At 39.3% G+C, this 24,762-nt stretch overlaps 1 protein-coding gene and 1 pseudogene across 5 annotated transcripts in view; both read right to left on the bottom strand.

Moving 5' to 3' along the window:
* Window positions 1-24,762, bottom strand: part of HTR7 (5-hydroxytryptamine receptor 7) — a 72,650-nt gene that overhangs the window by 5,280 nt on the left and 42,608 nt on the right. For 3 of the 5 annotated variants that reach the window (XM_037156686.2, XM_037156685.2, XM_037156684.2), the window contains exon 2: window positions 1,626-1,703. The exons of the other annotated variants lie outside the window; for them this stretch is intronic. In XM_037156686.2, coding sequence (XP_037012581.2) covers window positions 1,626-1,703 — 78 coding nt within the window. The remainder of the gene's footprint in view (window positions 1-1,625; window positions 1,704-24,762) is intronic. 5 annotated transcript variants of the gene reach the window in all.
* LOC119057703 (40S ribosomal protein SA-like) lies at window positions 14,182-14,976 on the bottom strand (annotated as a pseudogene).

The following is a 24,762-nucleotide window of genomic DNA, read 5'->3' as shown; positions in this document are numbered from 1 at the left end:
AGCTTTAAATTAATTTTAACTGCTCCTTTGTACTGTAGCGAAAGAACTTCCTTAAGATTACAGAGACTTGTGAGACATTTATAAAATCCTGAGGGTTTGGAATGGGAAGTAGCAAGTGATCATTTTTTACCCCCCAAAAATTCTGACATCGGAGTGATGTCAGAGGAACAATCTGTAAAATAAGGACAGCCTGCCTCCCTGTCTCTCCTGTCCTGAGAAGGCTCACAAGCATGAGCACAATTCTGAAAATATTAGGTAAACCCAACATTTCTTCTGTGATTACTGCTACACAGAGAATAAGTGTTGCTCTGTATCTGTTATCAAGGATTTGTAATGCAAAAGAGAGACAGCAAACAGAAAACACAGACAGTAAGACATTTGCCAAATGCTTAATCATTTTCAGCTTTCTGAACTTGTTTTCTCCTCTATATTTAACAGTCTTGGCTTCTATTTTGGGGAGGATGCAAAGAGCACTTGAGAAGCCAAGACAGGTAAAAACTGGTCATTTTGTCACGGATTTTTTTCCTACTTCATTTGTGTATAAAATATACACTCTTTAAACACGAAAAGGAAAGGTACAGAGAGTCCCCAACTTACCAACAGGTTATTTTCAGAAAGTCTGTCACAGTTGGTAGGTTGAAATTTTTTAAATAATAATTTTTGTGCTAGAAATATCCTCTCATGTTATATAAGCTTAAATTATCCTACAAAAGTCAAAAGTCATTCCCTCATGATGAAAATGAGCATCATTGCAATACTTACAAGGCAAAATAAAAATACAAAAAAAAGAAATAAGTCAGATGTGCTTATTCATCGAGAATATTCATCTATTTCATTAACAAATATTAATAGAGCTCCTTCTATATGCCAGGTGCTATTTTAAGTGCTGGGGATACGGCAGAGAATACATCCCACAAAGATCTACGTGGCACAGGGGAAATCACGCAGGGGTCGGGCAGGAGGACTGAGCCAGGCGGGGACGCTGCTGACGTCCTAGATCCCTTCCAAGGACCCAAGTGTCAGTAGCACCCGTTCTTCATTTCACAACATCTGCCTTCCCTTCGCCTTGAGAAAGCTGGCCCACAAGCATTATCCGTAGGTTTATCAGCTGTACTAGGATTATGTTTGACTCCCAAATAGAATGTAGGAAAAGAGGAAGGTTTTCCTAAAGTGCAAGAATAAGAGCTGGAAAAGATGAGAAAAGACACAAGGAGAGAGGAAGAGGGGAAAAGAGAGCAAGAGAAGGGAAATGTGAAGTAAACTTTGCCTTATGTGGAATTACCTGAAATTAGCAGACTTTTAAGCAATGGGGGGAAATTAAGAATTTTTTTTAAGTAATCAAGGAAACCCCTGGAGAAAGGTGTGCAAACTGACTGGAAACCCACAATCAAGCTGATCCCTGCCCCAAGACTGAACGCAAGTCCATGAAGGGAGGAAAAAAGGTTCCCTGAGTTTCCCTTTTTTTGCTGGGGTTCAGAAGTTCTCTCTCCAGTCGGAATTCCTTTGCAGACCTCTCTTGTTGGGCCTAGTCCTCGCTGCCTATCAATTCCTGTGGACAAAGCCCTTCTGGCTCCTTCCTTGCTCCCAGCTCCCACAGGCAACCTTTGCCAGGACTTGGACTTTACCTTTTCTCTTTGCCTGTTGCTTCAGGCACCAACTGTTGTTTCCAAGTCTGGATCTGGCTTCCAGGATCCCAACCCAGACTGCAGGTTCAAGAGGAAGAGTGATTAGTTCACACAGTTCCCCGGGTAGCCACCAGATGGCACTGTCAGCCGAGACCATCTACCACCTAGGGGGTTGGGATGGTGGGTAGTTAGAGCAACAGGTACTTGTGGAAGGAGGAAGTAGGATTACTCACAACAAGACAAGAAGTCACATTTCATTTGCGAGGTTATATAAAAAAATTAGCAAGCGTGTAATTCACAACCTGATAAACTCCTATTCTTGAAGAAGACAGTTCAGTTTTCCCTTCCATCCTTCACATTTTCCTTACCCAAACAGGAACCAATATCATGGGACTTAATTAAATTAAGCCTTTCTGCAGAGCACATAAATGATACAGAATTCACAGAGATGAATCCTGAGAGTTTAACTGAGTACCAAGGACATCTAAGAATATTAAATGATCTCATATGAGTGGCATGCTTATTCATCCTAATATACTTAGCCTGACATACTATGTGTCGGTGATGTGGTGACATTGACCCATATTTGGTCCTTCCTGAATGAACAAATTACATTCCATAAACTCTCCTATTGCACACCCCCCTCTCTAATGTTCTCAAGTTGTGTCCCACAGTGAGGAGATTACATTTACTCCACTTGTTTCCTGGGTCCGTTCCTTAGACTTTTGAAAGCTAAAATCAACCAAAAATGATTAGGAAAAAAAGCAAGTGCATTAAAGTGTCTGGAAATAAAAGAAATAAACAAAAGTCAATATTTTTTAAAATAAGATAATGGTTGCAAAATATTATAGGAGGAAACAATTCCATTCAGAAAAATAAAGTTAAAATTAAAATATATGGAAAAATCTACCAAAATGGCCAAGGCCTATATAACCAAACATAAAATGCTACCAAGATAACTAAGAGAATGCTTAAATCCATGGGCGGGGGGATTTATTTTTTAAATAAGGAAATCTACATTAAAGAAGTGCCAATTTTCCCTCAATTAATCTAAAAATATTGTACAACTCCAGTTGAAAAACCTAGCAAGGCTTTTGTTACTTTGACCAAATGATTTTTAAGTTCATTAAGTAAATATGAAAAAATAGACAGAAAACCTGAAAATGAATTAAAATGTGGAAATACTCAATAGTCATGGGGATGTAAAGTACAACATAGGGCATACAGCCAATAATATTCTTAATAACTGCCTGTGCATCAGATGGGTACAAGATTTAGCAAAACGATCACTCAGCAAGGTGTGTAATGTCTAATTTTGGGGGTGTACGCCTGAAACTAATATAACATAGTTTGTCAAATGGAATTCAAAAATAAAATCTAATTACAAATAATTAAAAGAAATGAATAAAATAGAATAAAAATAAAGGAATACTTATCCTATAAATAGTATAAAACCACAGAAATAAAATCTCAATAACAATTATTCAAAAGTAAACAGATCAACAGAACAGATCCCAGAAATAGATTCAAATACATAAGGAAATTTAATGTAAGATGAGTCATTTTAAATTGGTAGTAAAAGACTGGGTATTCATGAATCTGACAACTGGCTAGCAATTTAGGTAAGAATAAAACTGGCTTATCTTTCTCCTTATTCAAAAATGAATCCCAAACTATCGAAGAAATTAAGAAAACAATCCCATTTACAGCTGCATCAAAAAGAATAGAATACCTAGGGATAAACTTAATGAAGGAAGTAAAAGACCTATACTCTGAAAATTATAATACATTGATAAAACAAATTGAAGAAAACACAAATAAATGAAAGTATATAATATACTCAAGGATTGGAAGAATTAGTATCATTAAAATACCATACTACCCAAAGCAATTTACAGATTCAATGAAATTCCTTATTAAAATATCAATGGCATTTTTTTTCAGAACTAGAGGAAATAATCCTAAAATGTATATAGAATTATAGAAGACCCTGAATAGCCACAGCAGTCTTGAAAAAGAACAAAGTTGGAGAAATCACAATCCCTGATTTCAAATTCTTCTATGAAGCTATAGTAATCAAAACAGTAGGGTACTGGCACAAAAACAGACATGCAGAACAGCCCGAAAATAAACTCACACTTACTTATATTGTCAATTAATCTACTTAAAAGGAGGCAAGCACCCTGGCTGGTGTGGCTCAGTGGACTGAGCGCCACCCTGCAAACCAAAGGGTCACATGTTCAATTCCCAGTCTGGAGCACATGCTTGGGTTGCGGGCCAGGTCCCCAGTAGGGAGCATTAAGGGGCAACCAAACATTAATGTTTCTCTTCCTCTTTTTCCCTCTGTCTAAAAATAAAAACTAAACCTTTATGAAAAAGAGGAGGTAAGAACACACAAAGGAGAAGACAGTCTCTTCAATAAATGGTGTTGGGAAAACTGAACAGATACATGCAGAAAAAAAATAAAATTACTTTTTTACCACATATACAAAAATAAACTCAAAATGGATTAAAGACTTAACTGTAAGACCTGAAACCATAAAACTCCTGGAATGAAACACAAGCAGTAAACTCTTTGACATCAGTCTTAGCAATATTTATTGGCTATGTCTCTACAGGCAGAGGCAAAAACAGCAAAAATAAACAAATGGGACTATATCAGGCTAACAAGTTTTTGCACAGTGAAGGAAACCATCAACAAGACAAAACAACAACTGAAATATCTAATCAGAGGTTAATATCTGTACTATATAAAGAATTCATACATCTCAACTGAAAAAAAATCCGATTAAAAAATGGACAGAGAGCCTGAACAGACATTTCTCTGAAAAAGACATACAGATGGCCAAAAGACACACAAAAAAGATGCTCAACATCACTAATCAGGGTGATGCAAATCCAAACCATAATGAGATATCACCTCAGAACAGTCAGAATGGCCATCATCAGAAAGACAACAAACAACAAGCACTGGCGAGGACGTGAAGACAAGGGACCCCCATGGACCGCTGGTGGGGTTGTAAACTAGTGTAGCCACTATGGGAAACAGCGTATTTCCTCAAAAAATTAAAACCAGAACTTCTGTACAACCCAGAATTTCACTTCTGGGTATTTACCTGAAGAAAATAAGACAATTATTTGAAAAGATATGCACCCCATGTTCGTCTCAGCGTTGCTTACCACAGCCAAGATACAGAAGCAACCTAGGTATCCACTGATGGGTAACTAGATAAATAAGACCTGGTGTACACACACAAAATGGGACATTATTCAGCCATGAAAAGAATGAAACTTCACCATTTGTGATAATGTGGGTGAACCCACAGAGTATTTAGATAAGTAAAACAAGTCACACAGAGAAAGGCAAATACTGTATGGTTTCACTTCCAGGTGGAATCTAAAAAAATAAAAAATAAAAAATAAAAAATGAAACAGAAACGAACTCAATAAATACAGAGAACAAACTGATGTTTGCCAGAGGGGAAGAAGGTGAGAGAATGGACACAAAAGGGGAAGGGAATTAAGAAGCATAAACTTCCAGCTATGAAAAATGTCACAGAGATATAACACGTACCATGGAGGGTATAGTCAATAATAACGTAATAACTATGTACGGTGACAGATGGTTACTAGGCTTATTATGATGATCACTTCATAAGGTATGTAAATGTTAAATCACTATGTTGTACACCTAAAGCTAATATAATACTATATGCCAACTGTAATTAAAAATACATTTTTAAAAGAAAAGAAAAACATGCAAAGGCCCTATGATGGCGTTAGAACCTGAAATACAGTATTTAGTGTGAAAGAAATAACAAACCCCAGGTGAATCAAAGATTATCACAAAGAAATTAAATCCTAAGACTATATGAGGAAATATGGATTAGTACTTTTGCAATCCTGAGAGAAAAAAAGGTTATTATTAACCATGACACAAAAGCTAGAAACTATAAAATGGCATATTAATAAATTTTTGATGAAAATTTTTTACACAGAAACAAAACAAAAATAAATATTTCATTTAATTTAGAAGTCACTATGTACAGAATTAAAAGTCAGATGACAAACATGGAGTTCAAATATTTTAATATTCAAAGTTCTCCATATTCATGATTCTGTCTCTGTTCCTGTCTGCTTAGTTTGTTGTGTTTCTTTTTAATTCAATTGTTGATAGGTATGTGTTTACCATTTTTTTATTTTTCATAGTTTTGAACTTCTTCTTTTTCTTAAATAAGTCCCTTTAACATTTCACATAAGAATGGTTTGATGATGATGAACTCCTTTAGTTTCTTCTTCTCTGGGAAGCTCTTTATCTGCCCTTTGATTTTAAATTACAGCTTTGCTGGGTAGAGCAATCTTGGCTATAGGTCCCTGCTTTTCATGACTTTGAATATATCTTGCCAATCCCTTCTAGCCTTTGAAATTCCTTTTGAGATATCAGCTGACAGTCTTATGGGAACTCCCTTGTAGCTAACCAGCTTCTTTTCTCTTCTGCTTTTAAATTCTCTTTTTATCTTTAATTTTGGCATTTGAATTATGATGTGTCTTGGAGTGGGTCTCTTTGTATCCATCTTGCTTGGGACCCTCTGTACTTCCTGGATTTACATGTCTATTTCCTTCACCAAATTAGGGAAGTTTTCTTTTATTATTTTGTCAAACAGATTTCCAATTTCTTTCTCCTCTTATCCTTCTGCTACACCTATGATGAGAATGTTGGCACACCTGAAGTTGTCCCGGAAGGTCCTTACACTGTACTCATTTTTTTGGAGGGGAGTTTGGGGGCATGGGTGAGGGAGTGAGGGAATTAAGAAGTACAAGTAGTACAAGTAGGTAGGCACAGAATAGCCATGGAGATGTAAAGTACAATATAGGAAATGGAGCAGCCAAAGAATTTATATGCATGACCCGTGGACATGAACCATGGTGTGGGGATTGCCTGAGCGAGGGATGGGTGCTGGGTGGAGGGGGGAAAATTAAGACAGTTGTAATGTCATAGGGGGAAAATTAAGACAGTTGTAATGTCATAGGGGGAAAATTAAGACAGTTGTAATATCATAATCCATAAAATAGAATTTTAGAAAAAGCTTTCTTACAGGTTAGTAAAAAAGAGTATCCCAATAAAAATATTGAAGCAAAGAAACAAAGAAATAAGAATATCCAATAAGCACTTGGAAATATGTACAACTTCAGTAATAATCATAGAAATGAAAGTTTTTAAAATGCTTTTATTTATTTATTTATTTATTTTGGAAAGAGGGGAAAGGAGGGAGAAAGAGAGGGAGAGAAACATCAATGTGTGGTTGCCTTTCATGCATCCCCAATTGGGGACCTGGCCTGCAACCCAGGCACGTGCCCTAACTGGGAATTGAACTAGTGACCCTTTGGTTCACAGCCTGCACTCAAACCACTGAGCTACACCAGTCAGGGCAAGATAAAAGTTTTAAATGGTAACAGAATTTTTGGTCACTGTCAGTGTTTAAGAAATCCAATGTTGAGAAAGTGTGAAGAAACAAGCACTCCATTATTTTCCTAGTGAGAGATGCAACTGCAGTAACAGTCTGGAGTGCAGCTTGGTCATTGATGTGCAGCAACATTTACCTTTCAGCTAAGCAATGGGACTTCTAATAATTTGCCTTAAGAATGTAATTGTACAGTTGCAAAATGATTCATGTGCAGGAATGTTAACTAAACACATAATAGAGGGGAAGATATACAATATAATATCTATCAACAGGAAATTAGTTAAAGCACATACAGATATTAACCAATATTTACATATGTATAGATGGCATAACACCGATGCTGTACACATCCACTTACTGGTTTGAAAGCAACAAAAAAGTGAATAGAAAACAATGTCTAGCATGAAAATACAAATAATAGTGTCATGTATTAATCTTTTATGCAAAATTAGGTCTTTGCATGAGTGTGTGATGGGAAAGGGTGGCAGAGACTGCACTGACGTGTGTAGAAGAATATTTACCAAAGTATTCACAGCAATTTGATCACAATTGTAGAGATTTGAGTAATTGTAAGGTTTTTCTTTATGCTTTTTTACACATTTTTTTAACTGTGTGCATGTAAAATATAAAAAAAAACAAAGAAAAGAAAAAGCAAAAAGGACTCATGGGCATGGTCAACAGGGTGGTGATTGCTGGGTGGAGGGGGTATAAGGGGACTAAATGGTGATGGAAAAATATAATAAAGATTATATACTAAAAAAAGAAAGAAAAGAAAAACCCATCACTTTAATTCTATGAATAAAATAAAAGACTTAAGAGGATTCTGTGATTCCTAAGTCACTTAAGTGATTTTGGCAATAAAGATGATCTGCTTCATAAAATCTGTAAAAAGCTAATAATTAAATCTTAGATTGTTTTTATTTGATTAGCCTTTCTAAAATGTTTTATTATACTCATAAATTCACACAAAGGAAACAGAACTCACTGGCATTTTTTAAATCCCATAATTACTACATAAAGTAATACTGGTATTCAGGGAAGTGTTTGTCTACATTATACATTCATGCTCCCAAATCTTGTACGGCATAAATCTTACCTTTGTGGGGCAGGGAGGGGGGGAGGCAACCTAGATGGATTCTGAATATTCCCTATTATGCATGGCTAATATTTGTCACACTAACATTTTATGCTCACTGTTAATTAGAATGTGGGGTGTTTATCAAGCTTTAAGACTTTAAAATGCAGAGAAGTATTAAAATACAGTAAATGTAACAGACAAAGGCCCCAAAGTATTATATAATTGAGAAATGTATGCAACTCACATTAGGAGTTCCATTAAAGTAGGGGTTTGGAGAAAAAGAGTATTAGGGAGTTATAATCTACATGGAGAGGGATTAGAGAGCAAATTAACTCTGCTGCCCGTCTTCTGTTCTAACTGTATAGAAATTATAGATAATGGTTCTTTAATTAAATGATTTCTCCTGAGTTTTGTTGCTACAGAATAATAATGTAGGGGGCAAAAGAAACTGAGTAGAATTGTTCTGAAATACAGTGGTTTTTGGAGTATGAAGCTTAAAAAGAGCCTTTACATTAGAATACCTCCTCCATAAGACCTCCTCCTTCATGGGAAGCAAAACTTCAGCCTAAGTCAGTGGTTCCCAAACTTGTCAGATTATCAGAATTACCAAGGAGTTTTGAAACATACAGAGTCCTGGGCCACCACCACCCACAGATTTTCTTTTGACAAGGTGTAGAGCCCCAGGGCTTTTTGTTTAGGATTGACTATTCTGGTTCTTCACCCCGTGTACCACCATCACATGGGCCATGCCTGCCTTCATTCAAGTCCAGAGACTTTACACTTTTCATATAAGAACTTGACTTTTACTTCATATATTTCATTTTAATAATCTGCTTCCAGTTTAGTCTAGAGAATCATTATGAATCATGTTCACATTATCTCAGTTATTAGTTCTATCTCCCAGTACTTGCTAAACACAAGTGAAATAAGCATGGTTTTTATGTCTTAATTAAGTTGTACACTTTTTAAAAATGTATAATATACTAGGTCTATCCAGAAAGTATCCAGCCATGTAGAACCATTTATTGAAGAAGATACAAGAAACACTGTACACAGGACAATGATGCCTCAGTCCCCTTCAGAGTAAGCACCTTGTGACCTCACACAGTTTTTCCAACTGCCATCAACTACCCCATTATATTTTCCTGAATCTCATCAACAGTCTGAAATCTCTTCTCTTTCAAAGATGAATTTAGTTTCGGGAAAAGCCAGAAGTCTCAGGGCACCAAATCTGGGCTGTAGAAGAGCTAAGTCACCTGGATGATTTCATGTTTTGCAAAAAAAACTCTGCTCAAGATGTGATGCATGAGTGGGTATATTGTGAGGAAGCTGCCAATCACCAGCTTCCCATAGCTGTGGCCTTATGAATCATCTAAATAGTTTCTGTGGAGGAATGTTCAAGCTTAGCACAAAACTTGATGCAAATTCGTTCCTCTACTAGCTCATTTTGAACGCCATGGCCACACAGTACACCTTCTCACTCAACAGCATCTATCACCCCCACTGATTAGTACAGTGAAGTCATCATTGCTCATGCATGCACATTCCAGTCCACTCTACTTGGCTGCCAGGTTACATCAATGTCACACAAGCTGTGCTCGTTATGTTAACAATGGCTGGACTTTTCTGGACAGACCTCAAATACGTAAGAATATGAATATAGATATGCATATTTATTTATGAGATTGAAGTAAAAGTTTTACAATACCCTATGTAGCACTATAACCTGCAGTGCACTCTCTTCTATTGTATGCTATTCTACTTCAGATTTTTAAAATGCTGATTTTAATGCACTAAATTGATTTCATGACCCAATAACAAACAGATCATGACCCAAAGTCTGAAAAGAGGTCAGATAATTATAAGTGCAATGGAAGAAAATAAAGCAGGGGACAGGAAATGAGAGTAGATGTGCTGGGAGCAAGTTGCAGTTCAGATCTACATTGTGACTGTGACCTCAAAGCCCTTTCATCTCTACCTTCCAGAGCAGGTGGTGTTTGGACCTCAGCTTTTCCTTAGAACTTGAGACTACCTTGTCTTTAGGCTGAAGAGCCCACTGTCCCAGCAGAAGTTTCCTTTATTCAGTGGCACCCAAACCTCCCCCTGCAAGGGCATGAAGAGCACTGGCTTTGGGCCTATGCTTCTTCCCCCCGCCCAGGGCCTCACTTCTAAACTCATTCTCTCTCATTCTCTCTCTCTCTCTCTTTTTATTCTGTTCTACCTAGAGATAAATGTATTGCAAATGTAAGCATGGGTGCCTATGTTAATTATATATCAACCATTAGCCCTCCATATCTGCCGGTTCTACAACCTCGGATTCGACTGCAGATCAAAAATATTCTTAAAAAATGTGACTTTGCTGCTGGTGTGTACTTTGTAGTTAGGCCTGCGATGGCTGTGTCTGTACTGAACATGTACAGCCTTTTTGTTCTTGTCATTATTCCCTAAATAATACGCTATAATAACAACTTACTCCGCATTTATATTTTATTTGGTATTACAAGTAGTTGGAAGATGATTTAAGGTGTAGGAGAACTGCACAGGTTATACACATATACTACGCCATTTTATACAAGGATTGAGCATCCATGCATTTTGGTATCTGTGGGGGTCCTAAAACCAGTGCCTCTCAGATATCAGGGGACAACTGTATTCCACTCAGTCCTGCATAGTCATCATCCTTTTTATCCCAAATTTATCGAACACATCATCTACCTCAGCTGCTTTTTACTACCCACCTACATTCTTCTGATTCTCCCAACAATCTGGCTTCTACCTCCATCACTCTAAAGCCGTTTAAAAGACCACTTTCATTTTTGAAGTTGTTTCTTATTCAAATTGTTTCTTTTTTCTCATTTCTGATGATTCTTGATTTCTCTTCTCTCTGAAAAAGACTGCCTAACCTTTTTTTAAACACTTTCCACTCTCAACCTCTATGGTGTGGTTTTCCACACTTCTTTTTCTTGGGCTGTATGAAGAAGTACAATCTCCACATCACGGCTCAGTGATGCTCAACATCAAGATAAAATGAAAACAACCTAAACCTTGCATCAGTCAGATTAGGTTTGAATTCCAGCTCTATTCTTTGTACTAGCTAAAGTACTCCGAAAAATATACTCAGCCTCCCCAGGTTTTCACTGCCATACATGTAAGGAAGGGGAAAAGAATACCTACGGCATGAGAACATGTATGTAGGCTTTCACTCAACCCACTACCTAACAGATAAGAAACACAGCTGACTTCCTTCCCTCAGAACCCCATTTTACAGAAGGGAATCGGCAAATAAGGCTGCAACCTGAACTGCTTTGATAGAAGAGAAAGAGGGGCGTAATACAAAGCATCTGACAAAAGTGGTTAGAGTGCTAATGCTCTAAACACAACAGACCATAGCAGCATGAAGTGGAATTATTGGCATGATAGCTGGCTGGACCTTAACTAGTGCAGTGGCAGTATGAATGGAGAAAAGAAGGCAGAAGCAAAAGATAGTGCTGAAACAGAATAGACAACTTGGAAACAGTTTAGCAAGGATGAGAGAAAGAGACAAAGATGAAGGAGGAGTTAAAGAAACTCATCAGTTTTCGAGCCAGGGTGACTGAGAGGATATGGGGCCATTCCCTAGAATAAGAGGTCCTCAGTCCATCGCAATGCACCATCCACCCCAAATGGCCTCCTAGACAGCTTTTGCTGGGATCACAGATGACCTCTCTAGATTCGGTAGATATTTCTCCACCCTCAGACTTGATAGCTCTGTAGCCTGCAGTCTGCACTCACTGTCTCTTTTTTGAAACTCTTTTCTTGGTTCAATATCGCCACACCCTCCTGGGTTTCCTACCCCTCTGTCCACTCTTCCCGGGTCTTCTTTGCTCCCTTATCCTCCATTGTGATGACTTTATGTTTTGGAATTTCTCAAAGCTGGGTCCCAAAGCCACTTTTCTTGTAAGTCTGTATTTCCCAGTTGTTCTCATCCATTACAAATGCTTCAAAAAACCTCTAGTGGCTGATGGTCCCAAAATTTGAATTCCCAGCCAAGACATCCCCTTGGAGCTCCAGACCCCAAAATCCAAAATAGAGATGTGCCTTCTTCACATCTCTAGTTTGATATCTCTAAAGGATGTTATTTACCTCTTTGTTCAACAGACTTTCTTAAACACTTTCTGTGGATCTGGCACCTTCTCTACATGTCCAAACGTATTATCATCTTCATGAACTGAGCTTCTTCCTATTTCCCCAACTCAGTAAATTCACCCAAGGGCATGGTCCAGAAACCTAGGAATCATCTTTGACTCCTCCTTCTCATTCATCACTGCCCTCCCACTTGTTAACCCAGTACCAACTATTTCACCTCGTCAATGTCTCTAAATCCTATCAATTTGTCTCCATTGCCCCCTCTACAATCATTATCTGTCTGTGAATTACTGAAATGGCCTCTACATTGGCCCTCCACATCTCTTCGCCTTCCTAATCCATTCTCTTTATGTACCAAGGATGATCGTTTCTCTTTTTTATTCTGTAAAGGGAATTTAATTCTCTGAATAAGTAATGTTTTCATGTACTTCAAAATTTAAAATATGATAAGGTATATACTGACAAGTCTTCAAATCCCTTTTCTATCCTCCCCATCGCCACCTCTCATATGTACTACTTTTATTAGAATTGTAGGTACTCTTCCAGTTTTTCTTTGTACAAATGCAAGCAAATGAGACCATATCTTCTATCTCCCACTTTCTCACACATAAGATGGCATATTATACATACTACTTTGCACACCGCTTCTTTCACTGAACAATATATCCTGAGATACTTTCACACTAGCACACTGAGAGCTCCCTCATGCTTTTTAAAAGTTGCATAAAAATAGCATTCCATTGTAAAGCTTTGTCATAATTTATTTATACAGTAATAAATAAATAATAGCATAAATACATTCAAACAACATCTACAACATTCTTATACTCCTGTCTGCCAATAGGAGTATAAGAAATCCACACTTCAGAGGTGGACAAAAAGAAATCCACACTTCAGAGGTGGCCAAAAAGAAAACCACACTTCAGAGGTGATCAGCCAGGCACATAAAGAATGAAACAATCCCACCACCTTCCTTAGTGATATGAGATCTGAGGCTTAGGGTCTACCTGGCCCTCAGTTGCCATTTGAAGAAAAGGTAGGATACTGTTGGCCAAGGCTGGTGTTCAGCCACTGAAGGTCCCACTGATACAGAGCACAGAACTGATGCTTCATCCCATTAGCCGAGAATACTCCCATTAACTGGAGCCCAGGGCCTAGTTCACAAAAATCATGCACTTGCTGGGGTAGGGGAAATGGTCCCTGAGCCATCCTTGAAGAAGAGACAAGAAAACAAGTTTCTTCAATGCACCTCAAATGGCTATACTATTTGGATTTAATCTGTTTAAAATGTAAAGTAAGATAACTTTACTTCCACTTTAAGAATATTATACATAGCAGTCTAAACCCATCAATATTCAAGGTTTTGAAAAGTACATTAAAATAGGGCACCTCTAACTTGGGTAAGACATTTGCCTCCATATTTAACACTTTGATAACGCCATTTCCCTTTCTCTGCTGAACTGTATGGAAAGTTATGATTTAAAATTACTCTATCTTCTCTTTGTTATTCATTACTGTTGATAATTGTTAATTAATGTTCCCATTTCTATTATTCTTCCTCCAAAGCAATCAACTAGGAAAAATATTTAATCTTGAAATGCATATTATATATGCATATATATGCACAATTTCAATGTGTTTTCTCTCTGAACTGAATTGCTTGTCTGATCTAGGACTGCCACAAATGTTCATATATTTCCACTGAAACAGAGTCAGATCTAAATCAGCATATACTTACCAAAACACATTTTCTGGTTTAAAGTTTTAAACATAATAAGCTCTAGACTTTATAGCTAACTATAACTAACTATATACTTTTTTATTTCTTTTTTAGAAATTGTTCCTTTATCAACCGTATTTCCATTCTAAGAGTTTGCAGAAGAACAGCTTAAGGCCACTCGGTGGTTGTTCCTGCCCATCCCATGGCCTGCACAGTGCGGGCTTCAGGCCAGTGTTCACTAGGAAACTACTGGACAGGCATAGATGACACCTGCAGCTGCAGACCAGTCTGTGGCCTCAGGCTGAGCAGCAGTGAACTCAGGAGCTGGAGTGGTCCATTCACCCTGAAATGCCTCCTTGGTCACAGACATTTCAGCAGTCTCTTTGAGATCTCTGTAGGAGTAGAGATAGGGCATCATCTCCCACAGGTGCTCATAGGAGATGTTGCCGCACATGCGCAAAACTTCCTGGAGCAGCATCCACTACGGCAGACCCACTGAGGGAGCCCCCTTATTGTTGCAAGAGATAGCAATGTCCATATAGTACAGAGGGCAATCTGTGTTACACAGAGCAGTGGTAGGCAGGTTGTTAACGTAAGATGCCTCTGTGAGAGGCTGGTCAGCCCTGGGATTGGTAACCACCAGATGTCTCAGGCTGCCTGGATCAGGTCAGTGAAGGTTCCAGGAGTGAAGCGACCAGCAATAGGAATGGCAGCACAGCTTGCTGGCTGGTATTCCTGGACAATGTGACACTGACATCAGCCAGGCTTTCAATGGCCCGAGTTGCCAGCAGAAGCTCCTCCCAGGTTCTCTTCAGATTCATGATGTAGATGCCATTGATTTTCCTTTTGCAGATGCGCTGTTCCATTTCAGAGTCTTGGTCGGTGCCACCTAAGTGGGTTCCTGCGGCAAGGAATTTGAGGACGCTCCTTGCTCATCTGCAGGGGATCAAGGACTCCAGACATTGTGAAAGTTCCCTTTAAGTTACATGAGAACGAAGAACAATGCCAAATGGGTCCCTCTCTGGATAGTGCAGAAAAGACCAAATATATATTTTAAAATAACTATGAGAACAAATGAACAAAAGGACTTTTAGGTTTAGAAAACTGATGATAAAATATATTCCAAAGTAAAAAAGGAATTTTAAAAATTAGACTCCAAAAGCCAAAGCAAAAGTCAAACATTAACAGCAGAAACAGTTGGCAAAATAACAAATACCAAGAGTTAGTTCTTTAAATGAAATAAATAAAATCAAAATCTCCTTTATAGAGTGAAATGAAAAAGATTAAAAGAGGAAAGAAATGAAAATAAGAGGAAAATATGCAAAAAAACTTTCAAAGTAAATTAAAACATAAAACAAAGAATTTTTTTAAAAAGCTTTTTGGTAGAATTAGAAATCATTACATTAAAAAATCAATATTTTTTAATATTGATTTTTAGACATCCCAATTGAAAACTGACAACAAAATTACCATAAAATAATGAAATAATCTCCTAAATTCAAACAGCATTAAAACAAATTCCTAAAAACAAAACCCCACATCATAACAGCATAATTTTTATTCTTATCTTTTTAATACTTTAAAAAGCAATTAGGCATCAGGTATTTTGCTGGTTATTTATTCTCTTCTTTCATTCTAATCCTTCATTCTCATATTCTTTTAATGTTTTTCTTTGAAAATGGCACCATTCTATTAGTTTAAAATAATATTCAGTAGCAGTCACCTATATAAGCCATTAGTTGTAGAGTCTAATGACTCAGATGTCTCCCCTTCTGGGAAACACAAACTGTATCCATAGGAGCTGGAGATTATTCTTCCTTTCCTTCCCCTTTGGCCATTAAACAACCATCACAGCTGGAGTCCAGAGGCTGTTTCTATTCTTCTCCTTTCCCCCAGCCCCCTTTTACATATCTTTACACTAAAGCAAAAATCTTCCAGAATTAAAATTGTAGCTGATAAAATTTACTTTCTACTTGTATGGGAGGAAGTTGTATTCCTTTTATACTCGTGTCTACCCACATGTATAATAAAATATGGCATATATATTTTTCCTTTTGCTCTAGAATAACTGTGCTAAAAGAATAAGATGAGCAAAAATAATTCTGCCTCACATTTTCATACAGCATTTGAATAATACTAGCTAACATTTACTGAGCATACAGCATGCCAGGCTCTGTGATAGATACTTACATGCAGCATTGCACTCAGTCTTTACAACCCTATATGGTAGGTACCATCCCCATTCTACAAATGAGGAAACTGAGTATCAGAGACGTTAACTTATTCTCTTGATGTCACTTAGCTAATACAGTCCAAAACTGGGCTCAAACATGGGTTTTCCTGACTCCAGAGCCTCCTCTTAACCTATACACACTCTTCTACTTAATCTCACAAAACACGTACATATACAAGCTCTCGTATAACTCCTGTTTTCCATTTATGTTGGAGAACCATTGGAAGTGTAGTTGATTCCATATATTGGCTGTTGTAAATAACACTGCAGTGAACACATGGATGTATGTCTTTCCATTTGCAGCATGGATGGATCTAGAGGGTATTTTGCTAAGTGAAATAAGTCAGACAGAAAAAAAACAAATACGATATGCTTTTAATTATGCATGCAATAACAAACAATACAAAGAAACAAACTCACAGATACAAAGAACTGATGGTGGCCAGATGGGGGTGGGGGGCGCTGGGTGAAAAAGGAGAAGGAACTAAAAAATACAAATAGATAGTTATAGAACAGTCACAGGAATGTAAAAACAGCACAGGGAACGCAGTCAATAATATTGAAATAACTAGGTATGAGTCGGTACTAGACTTAACGGGGGGAATTATTTCATAAGTTATATAAAGGTCTAACCACTATGCTGTAAAAGGTGAACTAATTAATTTTTTTTTAAAGAAAGAGTAGCTGAAAAAGTTTAGAAGCCCTGACTCTGACTCAATACAGAAATCCCCATTTAAAGCACCTCCTGCTTTTGGTTAAACTCGCACATTAACAGAGAAGTCACAGGGGCTTCGAGCAGGCAGCCGCACTGCCGACAGTCCCGTGTTGGTTCCCAACCTCCTCGGGAGCTTCCTGGGCATAAGCTGCGATCACCCCCAAGCTCAGGAGACAGGGAGAGACTGTACAAAAAGGCAGACCACTGAACACAGGTGGGTGACGAGATTAATAAGCAAGGAAATTTAGTTATGAACTCATCTGGGGTGGATGGAAGATGAGTGGATTTCCACACCCACCTGGCAGAATCTTAACAGTTTATGTAGAGGCCTTAACTGGGTTTTCAGGTCCAGACACAGGGGGCCTTCCCTGGGTTTAGTCATGGCCCCTGTCCAGATAGCTTCATTACCACATTCCGGTCTCATGACCGCGTCCTTGGGGCAGCTTCTGGGAGTGGGGAAGACCAGCAGAGTACACATTCCAAAGACAAGGGTGGGGTGGGAGTGTCTCATTGTTGGGGTCCAGCCCTCAACTGGGTCAAGTGGCGGTCACATCTTCTCGATGATCTCTTCCAACATCAAGTGTTTAAAAGTTCTACATTATGTTGAATACCAATGTGCATTTTAGTGGATTTCCATAATAATGGGTGTCATACTTTAGAGATATTGACATGTGACAACTATTTAAATTGACATTTATAATCCTTTAACATCTTCAATTCAATTAGGTTATTTCCATTAAAGATGACACGACCCTGAGCTCAAACAAGAGTTAAGCAAAAAGGCAAATGTAGTATCTTGTGAATAAAAAAAGTTGAGGTTACGCTTCAAGAATGTCTTGATCCAGGGGTTCAAATGCGGTCATCAGAATCTAGGTTCCCTCCAACCCTCACCTCTATACTCATCAACACGGCTTCATTCTCAAGCTCAATGTATGGCAATAAGACTGCCAACAACTCCAGGGTTACATTTCACAAGGTTCAACCTGATTCAAAAGCGTTTGCTCTCTCTCAGTAAACTCAGATAAAAGTCTTAATGCATTTTATTTGCTCTAATTGGTTCACACACCCACCCCTGAAACAATTATGCAAACCAGGAAGAAGTGGCCCTTCCACTCGAGACAACCCAGACTAGCGCAGCACCCTCCCCACCCAAGACAGATGAAGAAACAGCAGGGGTCAAGACAGTTCCCCAGATGAAAACCAGGTCACCAGACAATTATGGGCAAAAAATTAATAATAATCGTTCCAGGAATCTTCCTTGTTTTCAGTAGAATCTGTGGGTAATCTTATAACATGAGTACAGAATGAGATTCAGGACTACAAATATGTCTGAATTGGCATAGATTACATGAAAAGGGGAGTCATTTTTCTACTTTTCTGTGTACATTTATAATTCAAGTTTATATAATTATATTGATAATTCAAGGTATCTCTTTTTTATTGGAGTTGTTCTTCCCTTAAGCACCAACCACTCATCTTGTGCCAATTGTGTGCCTAGCCTATTCCTTTGGGAAATATTATTCTATAATAGTATCTTTTACTATGACTTCCATACTTCTGTCTGACAGGTTTATAATTTGGTGGCTATTTCACCTGAATTTTGTTATAACGTAGTATCAGTCAGATACATTAAGCTGGAAAAATTTTCAGAAAACACAGCTTGAAATGGCCTTAGCAATGAGAATGATTTATTATCTCCTGAAACAGGAACTTGCAAAGTAGGACAGCTCTGAGATACTTTATCTGGTAGCCCATTATCAGCATTATCAGGGACTGAGTTTTCTTCCCTTTTTTTTTTTTTTACTCCGCCAGCCTGTGTTCAAACACAGCAGCTCCATGGATGTTCCAAGCATCTCACATAAACCATATCCCGGAGAACTCTGACAAACTGGTTTTTTCATAAGCATCTCCTTTTAAGCAATGAAACCTTTCCCAGCTGCCTCTCTCAGCAGCCCTCTGTTCACAGCTCACCAGCAAGAACTACATCACACACCTATTCCCAAACCAACTGCAGGCAGAAGCAGGAGGCAACCATGAGTAGGTGGCTGGAACACGACCATGTGCAGCAGAGGGAGCGCCCGAACACAGCAACGTGGTTCTCTGAACAAGGAAGGAAAGCGGGTGTGCTTGGGAGGTAGCAGGAAGAAAAAAAATCATTCCTAGTCTCATCACTTAGAGATAGAGCTTATTAATACTTTGGTGTTTTTCTTTCCAGACTCTGTTTTTTTTTTCCTTTTTTGGTAGCTTCCCTTAAAATTATTTCTGGGAAGAGGGAATGGGTAGCTGTGGAAGAGGGTATAAGGAGGACGAATGGTGATGGAAAAAAGTAATGTCAATTTCAAGTAAAGATAAGTAAATTAAATAAAATTATTTCATTCATGTATTTGTTTGACAAATATTTATTGAGGATCCCAAGCTCCACTCCTGTTCCAGGCAATGAAGAGGCAATGGTGACGAAGGCAAGGCAACATAATTATACACTGTTTTTCAGGCAGTCGGAGGTACTGTGCAGACGAGTTGAAACGGGTACAGGGACAGAGAGTGAGGAGGGCCCGGCAGGGCGAGATCAGACAGCAAGTTGCGAGGAGGCTGATCTGAGCAGTGCCCGGAGGAAGTGAGACAGTGAGCCACACGAGGATCCAAAGAACGCGAGTCCTGCATGCAAGGCCCTGAGAGCACATGGCCAAGTTCAAAAACCAGCACAAGGGCCAGAGTGGCTGGCCTGGGATTGAGTGAGAAGGACAGATGTAAGTAAGAGATTTGCCAGTGGTCAGGATCCAAACCTTAGGGGACCTTGCAGGCCACCGTGGGGCCTTGGGTTTCACTCTGGGTGAGATGCGAAGCCGTGGAGGGCCAAGCGGAGGAGAGGCAGGGCCTGGCTTGTACTTTCACTGGGGCTGCTCCACGGAGGCCTGATTCCAGGAAGCGGGTTTTTAAAGAACCTCCGACAGCTCTTCAGTTTCATTTTTGCCTCATTTACACGGACAGTAGTTTCTATTCACTAGCTTTCTCCTTTACTTCGAGTCTGTTCAAATTACTTGTTTTAGACCAGCTGCCCAAAAGAAATATAACATGAGCCACATATGTAACTTAAAGTTTATAGTAAAAAAAGTAAAATAGAGAGATAAACTTAATTTTAATACTATATTAACCCATATATTCTAAATATTATAACTTCCACATGTAAGAATATAAAACTTTAATGAGGTATTCTACAATCTTTTCCCCGTAGGAAGTCTTTGAAATCTCATGTACATTTCACACTGCAAGTACACAATAGCCACATGTGGCCGCTGGCTACCCTCCCGGACCTGAAAGTTTGGGACCATTGTTTCCACCTGTTTGTTATTCCCTTTAAAGTGTTCCTTTTGTTATTTCATGCTTTTAAAATATTTGAAGACTTCAATTCATGAATATTTTCATTATAAAAGGTTGACTAATTTTACTATCCAGTATCATTCAGATCTGTTGGTGGCCACTGTCTCACTCTACTTTTCTTTTTAAAGATTTTATTTATTTATTTTTAGAGAAAGGGGAAGGGAGGGAGAAAGAGAGGGAGAGAAACATTGATGTGTGTTTGCCTCTCACACGCGGCCACCCCAGACCTGGTCCACAACCCAGGCAAGTGCCCTGACTAGGAATCAAACCAGTGACCCTTTGGTTCGCAGGCTGGCCTGCTATCCACTGAGCCACAACAGCCAGGGTTCTATTTTCTCTTTATATTAACATTTATTTTCAAATGTTTTAATTTAAAAACACACACATATGCACGCTGGTCAGCTCTAGTTTAGGATACTTATTTGAAAAAGTAGACAGTTGGAAATCTTTGTATCCTTTAATTAACTGGATAGATTCTATTAACCTTAGACAAGATGTGAAGCATGACTATTTTTTTCTTTCTCTTAAGTTTATGACCTAAATTTGATTTAGTCATATAAGTAATTTCATAAACTCCACCCCTCACACTTCACATTGGTTCAAAGAAAATAACTTTGTTTTTAATTTTAAATCAACACTTAGGTTAAAATTAAATTTTAAGGTATAAGAATGCTGGTTAACCAGAATACTTAGGAAATAAGACTTTCTAAAAACTGAATTCTAAAGTGATACTGCATGTTCTTTTTGTGAAAAGCCTTTCTAAAATATATAAGGCAGATTTTCACCTGCATGAGAAAAGTCTACTGACTATAGCAGAATTTTCTTTGATGATTCCAGAAGTTGTACAGCCTCAGTGTTATTATTCTGAATAATAGCCATCCATGTACAGAGATATAAAGGAAAGAAAATCCAATTATGTAAGGTCTTAGTTTAGCTGAGGTCTGGCCAGAAATCATGATGGCCTGCCAAATGTGAACAATTATTATTTTACAGAGTAAGTGAGGGTGTATCCATTAGGAATGCTTCCGGCTGAATATAATGGCCTCACCAAAGTGACCTCACCAAATATGAATTTGTTTTCCTCTGGAGGTCAGGAGTTCCAAACAGGTATGGTGTGACTCCACCACCTCAAGGGAACCCCTTGCCTTCCAAAATTACCATTCTAAACAGACCTGAAGTGGCCTTAGTACGGTTCCTACGGAAAAAGGTGCACCATCCACGTTCCAGGCAAGGGGACAGGAGACAAGGTCAAAAGGCCAAAAATAAAGCCAAGCAAATCTGTCCATTTTTAAGGACTGTTCAGGAGCTGCCCCTAAGAACTTTCATCTGAGACTCATTCAACAGGACTGTGTAATCTGACCACCCCGGAAAGGCTGGGAGACACATATTTCAACTGGAGAAGCAGTGCCAACCTAGACAAACTCCGAGCCCGGTGAACAAAGAACAGTGGAAGAATGGATTTGATGAGGCAACCAGCAGCTGTACAGACGGAGTTCTACCATGATTACAGGAGACAGGGAGTTGGCTCCTGAACTCTCTGTCTTATGGGAGGTGAGATGCAGACAGGATCAGTACAAGAGAACACAACTGTTGTCAACAAGTAACAATGCCACCTCCCCACCCACCACCCCAAATCACACATGCCTCTCCATCTCTTGCTCCTCAGTCAACACTGAAAATTTCTCAATGGGTGTTTTCAAGGGTACAATTTCCTATTGTCTTTTCCTCTAAACTTGACTCTAACTGGCTGAAACATGGATCCCCAAGGACAAAGACGATGCCTCGCCCCCCACACTGACCATTTCGGCTAGCAGGGTAGACCACTGGACATGCTGAGGCTCTGGATAATCCTAAAACAGGGGCTGTAATAAACTGGGGGGAAGTTTCACTGTATGGCTGCTCAAACATGGCTCCGTTAACTGAGCTGGGGCCCCTCGCAAAAACATACCCTGGATACTGACCCTTTCGACCTCTGCGATTAACCCGGGCCACCTCCCACTTGTCCACGCCCACTGCCTCTTGCACTAGGCTTTCCTATTGCGTCCACTGTCCAACTGTGGCATCACACCAGGACAGACACTGTCCGTGCGGTCATCTTCTACCTGCCTCTCCTAACTCAATTCTGAACTTGATTTTCAAGTTCAAGTTTTGACTCCAATATCCCTCCAGACTTCCAAACATTCTCCCTCTAGCCTCGAGCACCCTGACCTTTACCTTGTGCCTTGTTCCTGGGTGACCCCTGAGCTGATGTTAGCCCCCCTATCAGAGAGGAGATCAGGTCCCCCTAACCTTCCACACAGTGTGCTGACCAGGGGAGTCAGCCACTTGGAAGCAAGAGAGTTGCTGCCCTGATTCTGGCTGTGAACACTGGCAAAGGGCCTGTGCGAGGGAGGATTTTGGACGTGCACCTCCTGGTGCTGTTTTCTTGCATAGCCTCCAAATGTGGTCCCTGCGGAAATGTGTGTACCTCTTGAAGATTTTAAGAAAGAATTCCAGCACTGGCCCTGGTCAGGCAGCTCAGCTGGTTGGAGCATCGTCCAGATATGCCAAGGATGCAGGTTATATCCCTGGCTAGGGCACATACAAAAATCAACAAGTGAATGTATGAATAGGTAGAATGACAACTCAATGTTTCTGTTTCTCTCTCTCTCCCCCCTCCCTCCTCCTCTCTCTCTAAAATCAATAAATTGAAAAAAAGAATTCCAGCACAGGTATGCTCTCTCCCTCCTTTTTCCCCTTTGGAGCAGAGAGTGCTAGAAAAGAGAAGCATCAAGACAGATAAAGGAAGAAGAACAACATCAGAAATGACAAAACAAAACTCTATGTTTCTAAACCTGCTAAGAAATAAAATCTGATGTGGCTGCAGGAAGCAATCGGAGTTTTCTCCTGATTAGGAAACAACAAGAGACAGACAGGCCCCCAGGACCCACACCTGCCTCTTGCCCCCACCTCACTGCAGGCCACTCCCTCCCTCCGCCTGCCCTTTGTTCCCCACGCACTGTATTGGTTTTTAAAAAGCTGGGTTATATGCTGATCAAAAACAACTCCAAGATCACAAAACATGTCTATGTTTCACTCATGTCACTTCTTGTATGAGCCCAGGAAAGGCTTCAGGCCGGCTCTCACCCGTAGTGATGGCTAAGCAGTAAATCTGTGTGTCAAGCCACGCTTCCGCCACCCCCATGGCGAGGGAAGACGGCTCTGGAGACCCCACGCCACAGAGGAACGCCCCTCCCCAGAGAGAATACTGTTACTGTCACATTCCACTGGCTCGAGTGTATCACGTAGCTTTGACTAACCACAGGGGGACAGGGAAGTTAACCGGCCCACCACCCGCCCACGAGGACAGATGGAAATACTGGTGAACCACACAAACACCTGCCACCCGTTCCACGTCAGCTTTCACCTCCACACGTTAGCTCCTCTGAGTGGCCTCTCTCCTTGGGATCATCCAGGTTATATTCTATTCCAATCAGCTATTCCTTGCCCTCTGGCTCTAAATCCAAGCTAAGTTACTCTGTTCATATCATTACACTTGTCATTATCAGGTTATTATTTGCCTATCTCACAAAATTACAGTTCTGAAGGCATAGTACTTGTTTTTTTTAAACTTAAGAATGGAGTTCAGCGTGCAGGATGTGGTAAGGGACTCATTAATATGTGTGATAAGTGATTAAATGAATAAACACGTAGCAGCCCAGAGAGCACCAAGGAGCAGTGAGAGACTCCATACCACAGGGAAATGGAACAGACCCCCATTCAGTGAAGGCCCACAGTCAAGAACGACAGAAATCAAACTGTCTACATTTGTAAATCGGCTAAGGCAAAAAATTCAACTGCACTATGGGAAGTGGTGTTTTGTTTTGTCCCAGCAAGAGAGAGACACAATCCAGTGCGTAGACCATCACAGGATTCTATGTGTCTTAATTTTCTACCCCTCCCGAAAGCTGCTTTAGTTTGAGGAAGAAAATACAGACAAACGAAGCTCCCTTACAAAGGATAAGTGTTTACATCTATGACATATATAGTTTAAAATTTAACATGTTGAAGGTTTCCATTTATATATATATATTAAAAAGCAATATATGACCCACAGCAAAAATGTGATGAACCAACTTTTTGGAGTGTCACTTTTAAACATGTTTTTCAAAAGGAAAACAGTCCTTAAACGTTCTCCTCTGGAAACAATGAGAAAACTGAATTCACACACCACGGACAATTCAGAAGACACCAGAAGAGTAATGTATGGTCAACACAGTGCAACTATTAATCTTTTCACTGAAGATAAGAATTCAGAAAGTAAGTTACTTACTTCCCCTGGAATATACTATGTGTGCTTCTGCCAGAAAAAAAAAAATCTTATTTCAAATGTCGTGTCTTGTTATATAACACAACTCTTATCTCATAAGCAGAGAATCAGAAT

This window comes from Artibeus jamaicensis, unplaced genomic scaffold (assembly GCF_021234435.1).
Source record: "Artibeus jamaicensis isolate MK-2021 breed Jamaican fruit bat unplaced genomic scaffold, CSHL_Jam_final contig_332, whole genome shotgun sequence".
NCBI lineage: Eukaryota > Metazoa > Chordata > Mammalia > Chiroptera > Phyllostomidae > Artibeus > Artibeus jamaicensis.
The sequence above is the reverse complement of the archived record's forward strand: the minus strand, read 5'-3'. Positions and strand labels throughout refer to the sequence as shown.